This window comes from Amia ocellicauda, chromosome 14, assembly GCF_036373705.1.
Source record: "Amia ocellicauda isolate fAmiCal2 chromosome 14, fAmiCal2.hap1, whole genome shotgun sequence".
Taxonomy (NCBI): domain Eukaryota; kingdom Metazoa; phylum Chordata; class Actinopteri; order Amiiformes; family Amiidae; genus Amia; species Amia ocellicauda.
The window spans coordinates 2,959,742-2,969,943 of NC_089863.1; the positions used below are offsets into that span (position 1 = coordinate 2,959,742).

At 55.7% G+C, this 10,202-nt stretch overlaps 1 protein-coding gene across 1 annotated transcript; it reads right to left on the reverse strand.

Moving 5' to 3' along the window:
* Positions 1-64: 64 nt before the first annotated feature.
* Positions 65-9,785, reverse strand: tsc22d4 (TSC22 domain family member 4). The gene is made up of 4 exons (XM_066722413.1): positions 6,689-9,785; positions 6,158-6,321; positions 972-1,023; positions 65-864 (listed from the first exon to the last, which is right to left on the reverse strand). The coding sequence occupies exons 1-4, from the start codon at positions 7,739-7,741 to the stop codon at positions 724-726; spliced, it is 1,410 nt and encodes a 469-aa protein (XP_066578510.1). The 5' UTR covers positions 7,742-9,785; the 3' UTR covers positions 65-723.
* Between the last annotated feature and the right edge of the window lie 417 nt (positions 9,786-10,202).

A 10,202-nucleotide genomic window follows, 5' to 3' on the forward strand; every position in this document is an offset into this window, starting at 1 on the left:
TTGGTGTCGTTGTAGGAAATGAGAAGATACGAAGTGGAGAGCACAAGGATGGAGAGAGACGCGCTTAGTAAACGTTATTTATTAGACTTTTCAATTATGGGAAAATACATTTGTACACTATTACCTCCCGAACCCCCCCAAAAAGAAAAAAAAAATCATACATTGTCACTTGTTTAGAGAAAAGAAAAATATACATAAAAATAATAATGAAAGTATAAGACCTACAGGCATCCACAGCAGCCACCCCCACCCGTCACATTGATACAATACAATAAGGTCCCATCGATCCGCTTCCCATGCAAAAACACAGACCCCCACACCCGGCCCAGCTCCACCTGCACTGCCCTACACCACTGAGAGAGAGGTGTCCAGGCCTGGTCCCGGCCCAATATAGCCCTGACCGGCCATGCCCAGCCCAGCAACGTGTGCAGTGTGGGAGAAGGGACATCACCCCCCATCAGCTGGTGAACAAACAAGCGGAAAATAAATAACTAAATAACGTAACAGCTCTCTCTCTCTCTCTCTCTCTCTCTGACAAAGCTGTGTTTAAAGGCACATCATGGCAGAGTGCTATGATCGTTATCAATAGGACTATTGCCCAGACCATCCTCCCCCTCTCTCTCCCTCATTCTCTCCTTCCTCAAGTTCACTGCTCTCTTCATCCCTCCGCCGTCAGTTACCCTTTCTCTCTCTCCCATTCCCTCTCTTCTTTCCCTCCCCCCCTCAGTCTCGATGTGTGAGCGCCCGCAGGATCTCGTTCTCCTTCTCCAGCTGGGCGTTCTTGTCGAGCAGCTCCCGGATCTGCTCCCTCAGCAGCTCCACCTCCTCCCGCACGGCCCACAGCAAGTGGGTCTTCACCAGGTCCTGCAGAGAGAGAGAGGGAGAGGGGGACGGTAATGTACAGTGTGATGTAACACAGTGACAGCGTAGTACAGCGCAGTACAGGGTGGTACAGCACCGCCGAGTCTTACCATGGCCTGCTCGATCTTGTTGTCGATGGCGATCATACTGTTACTGGAGCCGCTGCAACACAGAAGAGCATCGGTCAGCATGGAGGTCAGCATGGGACAGCACAGGACAGGACAGACCCCAGCAGAGGACAGCACAGAGGACAGCATAGGTCAACACAGAGGACAGCACAGGTCAACACAGAGGACAGCACAGGTCAACACAGAGGACAGCACAGGACAGGTCAATCCTCCCTCCCTCTCTATACCTGTGGAAGAACAGTAAGAGAGAGAGGAAGCTCTTCTCTGCGTTCCCCCTGCAGACCAGCGGCGCCGCCCGCCTCCCCACGTCCACCGGCCCGTCCTCCTGCCTAGGCCCCGGGGTCTGGCTGTCGGGCTGCCGTGCCGTGCCGGTTCCGACAGGCCGGACCTGAGGGGGGTGTGTGGATGGGGGGCCCTGAGGGGGGCGCATGGGTGGGGGGCCCTGGGCGGGCTCAGGCCGGCTCTGGCTGCCGGGATCACTGGGCTTGGTGTTGGCTGCGCTGGCGCTGGCCGGGGAACAGGGCGGCGCAGGGCGGACACAGGGGGTGACCAGCCCCCCACCGGAGTCAGTGCCGGAGTGGGAGTGGGGTCCCCGATTGGTGGCGGTCGGGGGGTTCTGGACTCCACTCAGAGTGACAATCTGAGAGGAACACTGCAGCATGGGCAGCGCCCCACTGGGGTCCGCGTGGGAGTGGGCAGCCCTGGCATGAGAGTCTGGGGTGTCCAGAGCAGATCCCCACCCAGCACACTGACCCGGGGCAGGCTGGGCTTCTTGCCATGTCTGAGGCGCTGGGACTACATCCCTCACAGGCTGGCTGGGGGGCGGGTCGGAGCCGGCGGGGGGCCCAACTGTCCCGGCCACTCCTGCTCCTCTCACACCGTGCGGGGAAGAGTCTCTCTCAGTCTCGGGCCCTGCAGACCCCCTTATGGGAGGGGCATGGGCCGGGGTTCGAGGGGCACCTGTGCTGCCCGGGCTAGAATTCGAGCAGCCAGAGATGCCCTCGTTCTGCCCCCGCCCCCCCACTGCCACCGCCTCCTGTTTCCTCTCCACCTCCCCCACCCTTTCCTGGTGCTTTTCCCTCTCCCTCCCCTGCCTGCCCTTCTCCATCTCCCTCTCCCTCTCATTCTTCTTATCCACCCTCCTGTCCCTCTCCTGAGATGCGGGGCGGGGTCTGTGCACCGTCCTGCTCCGGCCCCCGCCCGTTTCCACCCTCCTCTCCCAGCCGCGTGGACACAGGAGGTGGGCGGCCTGGAGGCTCCCCTGGGAGGCAGACTTGGGGCCCAGGCCGGAGCTCAGGGGGGGCAAGGCGAGCGGGGCAGCCAGCTGGCGCAGAGCGGTGGCCCGCCTCAGGGTGGGGGAGGAGGGAGCCGAGGCCGGCCTGAGGGAGAGGGAGAGCGGGGGGGAGGCCGGGGAGGCGGCGGCGGGGGCCAAGGGGCGGAGGGGGAGGCAGCGGGGCGAGCCCAGGCTGGGGGGAGGAGGAGAGGGGGAGGGAGGGGAGGCGGCGCAGGGGCCGGCGCGGGGTGAGGGGGCAGTGCCAGGCTGCTGCTGCTGCTTCGTCTCGAAACACGACACCATGGATTTCACACTGACAGACATGGCGGTGAATAAAAAAAAAAACTCCCAGAATCCACAAACTCTTCCTGCTTCCTGTACAGACTCCCAGTTGGACCAATTGGCGAGAGAGGGGGAGGGGGAGCGGCCGTCTACTCCCCAGAGCAGTCAGCCCCGCAGCTCCGCACCCCCAACAACGACAAACGAAGACGGGATCACAACCAGATCACTGTCGGCCTGTCGGTGTCTCTCAGTCTCGGTTTATCCCAAAGTCCTAGAATCCAGGTCACCGGCGGAACAGAACCTTCCAGACACACAGGGTTCCTTTTCACAGAGATTCCAAGGAGGAAGATCGTACTAGAACTGACCCCCTCCCCGCCAAAACAAAAGCGGTGGGGTCCAAGAAACAGTTCACTCTCCAGTCTCCAGTCTCCACTCTCCGTCTCTCTCGTTCTCTCTCTCTCTCCGGTCTAGAGAAGTGTGCAGTCGGTGTCCAGTCTGGTCAGTCAGTAGGCAGCCGTCTCCTTCAGTGATGTTTTCCTTGTGGTGTGCTGTATGTTTATGGTGTTTTCCTTCCTCTCTCTCCCTCTCTCTATAGGCTACCTCAGAAATTCCACCCCACCCACTCCCTCACTCCCTCCCTCCAATCAGGAGCCTCCCGGACGTATTCTCATCCCGACATTCCCGCTACAGTAGTGAATGATGTCACACGCATGTGGATAGATCATGCGACAGTCTCAGGCCGTGTGGTGTTGGGCTCCTGTCCAATACAGAAGGGGGACCTTGACCTCTTTCTCTCTGGTCTCTCCATCCACATCTCTCTCTCTTACTCTCTCTCTACCAAACACAACACAACACAGCCCTGCCCAGCACTGATGGAGTCTTGCAGTCCACTTGTCCCAGTCTATCCACCAGCACAAAACAAACAGCCCCACCCCTCTCCTCCCAGTGACCCGGTCCACCGTGGGCATCTGAGGAATCCCGGGTGGAACTCTGACAAGGCCCGCCATTGTCCTGTTGACCCCCCCCACGGTCCGCGCTGTTCCGAGCCATTGTCTCCCACCGGGAACATTCCGGCCCCTCCGCCCACCTGCCTGCCTGCCCGAGCACCCAACACACGACTCCTTGTCATTGTAGTTTTGTGACCTTCCTATGTATTTATAGATGCGCCTCTGTTTCCCAACTGTAACCTCGGGACTTCTGAGCAGCTGATGTCTGCCTGTCCAAGTGTCCATCCAACCTGTCCCCATCAGACAGAAGCTTCCGCCAACTAAATTATGAGTAATAATACAAATAATAATAATACTAATAATAATAGTAACTTAAAGCACCTTTAATTTGGTTTCTCTCTTTCCATCTAAAATGTACTTGATACTTGCAGAAAGAGGGGGGTGGGGGGGCAGCAGGGGTTATACTACTTGTTGGAGAGAGAGGAAGGGAGCAGACAGCCACACTCGCTGCAGAGTACATCCAAGTCTGTTTCTGTTCATCTGTCTGTCTGTCTCTCTCTCTGTCCATCTCTGTCTCACTGCTGTGTGCCTGTATTTACCTCTCTCTCTCCCTCTCTCAGGTAACAGAGAGGTTTGTGTTCTAGTTCAAAGAGGAGCTGGGTTTTGTTTTCTTGTGTGTAATTTTGTGTAGCGCACAGAGCACCGTACTTAATAAATACACACTTATTTCCCCCCAGCCTGCCTTCCTGTTTCTGAAACCCCTACCTGAGACCCTGCATCAGGTACAATCCCCCCCCCCACACACACACACTCACACTCTTCCCTTCCCCTCTCTCTGTAGTCTAGTAAAGGGGTGACTGGGGTGCAGTAACACAGCCAGTCCACAAGAGGGAGACTGAGATTACTGGTGCATTCTGACTTTCACAACTCATTGGTGATTGTTGTACTTTGTTGGAGGTGCAGGTCTGTCCCGGAGGGTACATTTTAACCTTCGAAGGTTCAAAGCTTCGCTGGTGCTAATTTGCATAACTGATCGATGACGTCAAATCCGCTCCTACTGTATAGATTTGAATAATAATCCTCTTTTTTTTTTTTTTTTTTTTTTTAACAGGTCATTTATATAAACAAAACTCATTTTAAACTAAAACGGGATGTTTTATGTCAAACAGTAATCATGTTTTTATTAATTTATACAAGCACACGGTTTACTTGCATGAAACGTGTTAACCTTCCAGTAAAAGCACTTTACTCACTGTGTGTGTGGTGACGGTTAAGTTTCATTTGTATTTCATTCAATACAGAAAAGTGTCAGAAATAGCGAATCGGTGTAAAACCCTTAATGAATCCTGGTGTTCGGTATCATTAAAAAAAAAGACAACTATACTGAAGGTAGTAAATCATAAAGACACTGGAACACAGTAACCTTAACATGAATTTGAATTGAGGGGAAGAGAGAGAGGAAGATTGAGAGGGGAAGGGGTGGGGAGGGTGATTGTATCAGGGTAGCTGGATTGTGAAACAGATTGCAGAGACGGATGTGACACAAAGCACATGAACCAGCACAACAAAGCACAGCACTGCACAGCCCAACACAATATAACACAGCAAACTACAAAACACTACAGCACAGCACAGCACTGTACACCCCAACCCAACACACCTCTGCACAGCATGGCACAGCATGGCACAGCCCAACTCACTACAGCACAGCACAGCACACTATAGCACAGTACACTACAGTACAGCACAGTACAGTACACCCCAACACAACATACTACCAACCTGCACTTCCTGTCTCTCTCTCCCTCTGTACTACCTCTCCCTCTCTCTTTCCTTGTCCCATTCCTCTCACACCTTCTCCCCACACACACACACACACACACACACTCCCTCCCTCCCTCTCTCCCTCTCGGTATGAATGGCGTCTCTATTCCAGGCCCTGAGTGATTAGCACAGCCCCACACACACTCTGTCAGCGCCAGTCTGGCCCAGTAAAACCCCGCAGGAGGAGCCAGGCCCTTACGGGGGCATAATCGCCCAGCTGTACGTTGAGGCGCCGCGCTGCGTTTCACCAGGATGGAAGAAAAGTCACAGTCAGGAAACACAGTGACCGAGGGGGTGGAGCGGGGGTCTGTCTAGGCCACAGGAGGGAGGGGAGAGAGAGAGCGGGGGGCGGGAGAGGGAGCTGCTACACTGTCATTCACTATACTGTACTCCACTGCAGCACACTGCACTACAGAGTAAACTGCACTGTTACACTAACAGTGGTGGGGGCAGGGATAGGAGGTGGCAGTGTGGCCTGTGTGTGCCGGGGGGTGTGGACTGTAGGTATTTGTCCTCCCCCTGTGACTGTGCACACTAGGGTGTGAAGGACAAACAGTGCACTGGAGAGAGGGACAGAGACAGAGATAAAGGGGAGGGAGAAAGAAAGGGAGAGAGAGAGAAAGGGGAGACCCTGAGCCCAGCCTGGGCCACAACGTCGCTTGGACCCTGAGCCCAGCCCCGTGAGATACTCAAGATTTTTATTTTATGGGCTGTGACGTCACACTCCGCCCCAAGTTCTGGAACTAACCAGCACAAATGAATGGAAAGATTTGTTTGCATGTTGTGAACGCACAGCTTCACGCAGGTCACCCCCCCCACACTCCCATCCTCTCTGCCGTTACCTTTCATCTTCGAGGTCAAAAGCCCCCCCGGCTCCAAACATGGACTGTGCCAGGCTGAGGCGCGCCGGGCTGGGACTGGGGCTCAACGTCCGCCGGGGGCTTCCATCTCGGCCCCGGGGGGGAGCCGGAGACGAGGGTCCGGACCGGGACTCCCGGAGCAGCACCTGTGGTGGGGGGGAGACAGGGCTCGTCAGTGACCGGAGGGACACACAGCCTCTCTCTCTCTCTCTCCTGGTTCCTTCCTTCCTCTCCTTTCCTCTCCCTCCCCCTCTCTTCCTCCCTCTTTCCACTCCCTTCCCCTCTCCCTATTCTGGTTCCTGCCTCCCTCTCTCCTCTACCTCCCATCCCTTCCTCCATCTCTCCCTTCCTCTCCCCCCTTCTTTTCCCTACCTCCCTCCCTGCCTGCCTCTCCTCTCCTCCCCACCTTCCTCTCTCTCTCTCTCTCTCTCTCTCTCTCTCTCTCGGTCTGTCCTCCCTCATCCTTATATCACCCCTAATCTCAGCCCCAATCACAGCCCTGACCCGACTCACCCTTCCGGCCCGGTCCAGTTCGAGCTGCAGTGGGGGGGGCAGCAGTCTCTGTCGGGGTGAAGGGGGGGGCAGTGGGAGCCGGGGTCCCTCGGGGGGCAGGGGGAGGGAGGGGGGTGTGGGTCTGTCTCTGGGGGAGGAGGGGCCACTGCCGGAGGAGAGGGGCTTTTGGTCACCCCCCCCGCTGCCACTCAAGGGTCTCCTGGCATTGCCGGCAGCAACAGTGGGGGCCAGGACGTGGGTGGTGCCCTGAGAGTGAACCAGGTGCCCGGCCTTCAGATTGCAGAGGGGGCCCAGGGGCTTCCCGGCACCTCCGCCACCCTTGCCTGCCCCCAGCCCTCCCCCGGCGCCCCCCGGCCCCCCGCCCAGCCCCACGGTCTCCAGCGAGTCCAGCGACAGGGCGTGCCTCGTGCTGTCCAGCAGGCGGCCCATTGCCTGCAGCTCAAAGTCCCTCTCGAAGAAATCCACGCAGGTCCAGCGGCCGCGCCGGTACGGCTCCCCCAGCGCCTGGCCCAGCCGCACCACCCGGAAGCGCGAGGCTGGGGGCGAGGTCAGGCCGGGCCGGGGGGACGGGCTGCGGCCGGCCTGCCCCATCAGGGCCGGGTCCAGCGAGGCCTGCTTCCTCATCAGGACCGGGGTGCCGGGGTGGCTGGAGGTGGCGGTGACCGGGGCCGTGTCCAGGAAACCAGGCCCGTTGATCTGAGTGCCACCCACTGCCCTCCTGTGGCCACCCGCCGGTCTACCATTGGACAGCAGCAGGGCCTGCACCTGCAGCCCCACGGCCGAATCCCCAGCACCCCGCGGCCCGCCCAGTGCCCACGCTGCCCCGGCCGCCTGGCGCTGAGCGAGGTCCCGGCTCGTCGCCAAGGAGTTACTCCGCATCACCTTGGGGGAGTGGCTCAGGGGCGGCGGCTGGGCGGGTCCGGAGCCCGGCTGGGGTTCGGCTTCGGCCTCCTGTCGGTGCTCGACGCCGTCAGCCTGTGCCTCGGCCACGTGCTGGTAGTCCGTGGTGACGCTGGTGATCTGAAATCCGCTCTTTTTCTTCCCGCCACTCATTGTAACAACTGTTCAAAAACGTAGAAGGACACCGAGATTGGGTTTCCTTGCGCGTGACGTCTATGACCTGGAGTCACATTTTCATTCAAGTAAAGGACAAAAACACAGGAGAATAAAAAACTGTTCTCCCATTGCTAAGAAAGCTGGTAGATATAGTTCCAACTCCGAGAGAGGAAACACAGCAAGTCCATAAATATGACCTATATTATATACATATATTAAAAAAAAAATAAGCTTTGGTAGCTTTGGCAAGTTGAATTAAATCCGAAAAATAAAATACAATATAAACTATAAAATGTGAGAGTTTGCTATCTGTAAAGCAAATCTTTGGATTACAATGTGCAGAGAATAATATCTTCAAACAATCAAATAAAAATTCTAATTTCGAACCTTCCGCAATTCTCGCGATATCTGGTAATGCTATTCTGACACCTACATACAGCTCGGAACGGCTGGTATCGGTCTTCTAATTAAAATATTTGAACACAAACATAGTATAAATAATGAGGATAAGAACATTAAAATAAATTCCACATAATCGCCCTTAATCAATAGTCTTCTGGTTCTGTTGTCGCAGTCGGTACACATACAGCGACGTGTTTTACACCCAGGAACCTCCCCTTATGGAAAAAATCTATATAAATAAGTTTAGAGGAAAATAAACGCTTAGGTACCTATTCAAAGAATTGCGCAACGGCAGTGTTTGCACAACGTGTGTAAATTGGCAGCAGTGCGGCGATTATTAATAGGCTCTTATATGTACACTGTGATTGCAGCCCACAATCAGTCCTGCCGTGTATTTAACTGTGCGTGTGTTACAGTCGTGCATTGATCAATTCATTACTGAATTAGGCGCGGAGGCCCCTATGACAGCCCGCCCGCCCGCTCCTGCCAGGACCTGTTCTGCAACCCTGCGGGGTTGATGCGTCAACACACCGCTGTGTCAGCCTCTCCGGACCGCGGAGGAAGTCGCCCAGTCGTCTCGGAAGTTGGTTTTTCTGGTTTTTCGAAATGCAATCGCGTTGTTGTTGTTGTTGATGATGTTGTTTTCTTTCCTAATTCCGTTTCCTTTATTTATTGATTGCTTGGACAGATGTGGCATTGAGCATGGCCAACACAACCCAGTCCTGCCCGGCACGCGTGGTCCTCATTGCGCCCACCTGGAGCGACGCATCGTGTGCTTTTAACAAGTTATGGGCACGATTAGCAAGGACTAGTTTCCTGTAGTTGCACAATCATGAGTGATCTAGTCGACATTACATACGTGTATATCGCTCACATCCAGGCTAGACAAACACTAGACCCTTTGAGGATTATATATTATTAATGTTACCGCACCCACCCAAACCGTAGATAGCTTATCAATGCTGATGCATTTGAACGATCGGCGAGACAAATCGACTGGTTTTTCACTACGTTATACATTGAAGATGAATAAATAATTGTAACAGTTGTGCCACCTCGTACCCGAGTTTATTCTGCACGTACCCAAACTAACCCTTACAGCCAAACCGCGGCGTCATATTTGCAATAATAATGCGCATAATGTCCTCCCAGCCCCCATAGAAAACACGCACTTTAAAACTATTTTAAAGTGAAACAATCTGTGCTGTACTTAATTGATTAATTAAAGTCTACGAATGTGCAGTTTAGCTGTGAGCTACACCAGGTCTGCACAGCCCCGCAGCTGCACGTACAGAAGTGCGATTTCTCTCTGCGGTCGTGTCTGTCCTCCAGGGATACACCGCACACAACCCTGCACTGCTGCGGGTAACGTCGGGGCACAACCCGCTCATGTCGCCCCGAGGACGGGCGCTGGAGGGTCGACCTGAGCGACTCCCGACTTCCTTTCACGGTTTCTCTGTCCCCTAGATGTCGGGGGTCGCTGCCAGCTTGAGGAAGAAGCGCGATCGGGGAGACTAAAGTCAGGAAATCCAACACAAGAAATGCAGTTTTAAAGAAGTGCCTCGCTGCGCAGGCGTTTCCGAGGCGTGTCCCTGCGTGGGACTGTGCACTGTCCCCTGTCCCCCGTCCCCCGTCCCCCGTCCCCCGTCCCCCGTCCCGCTGCAGATTAATCGTTGGATCAAAGGGGGATTAAAGAGCCCCGTCTCGCGGCGCCTCCCTCAGCACGCGCGCCCGGCCTCCGTCCCATAAAAACAACGGAGGAACAAAATCCACCAGAAGGAAAGAAAAAGAAGAAGTGGTGATCGAATCTGCGCTGCACGACGTGGGACGAGAGGAGCTCACTTATTTTCCTCCTCCGGGACAGACAGGACACACACCCCGGTCTGTGTCCTGTGCGGCGCTCGGCTCCGTGTGCGTGTCCGCCCCGCACCGCGCTGCCGTGCTGGGCTTTAACTGTTGACACTGTTCAGACCAGGAAGTCCCGCCCCTGCTGTCCCCTCGGGGCTCCCGTACTCCCGCACGCAGGCGGCGCCCCTCGGTCGCCCGCACTCCACTG

Excerpts from the sequence above, each read along its gene's own strand:
- tsc22d4 (XM_066722413.1), bottom strand. The coding sequence starts at position 7,741 with ATGAGTGGCGGGAAGAAAAAGAGCGGATTTCAGATCACCAGCGTCACC. Across the intron at positions 1,024-6,157 it reads TTTGACCTCGAAGATGAAAG|CGGCTCCAGTAACAGTATGA; the intron begins GTAACGGCAGAG and ends TCTGTGTTGCAG. Across the intron at positions 865-971 it reads ACAAGATCGAGCAGGCCATG|GACCTGGTGAAGACCCACTT; the intron begins GTAAGACTCGGC and ends CTCTCTCTGCAG.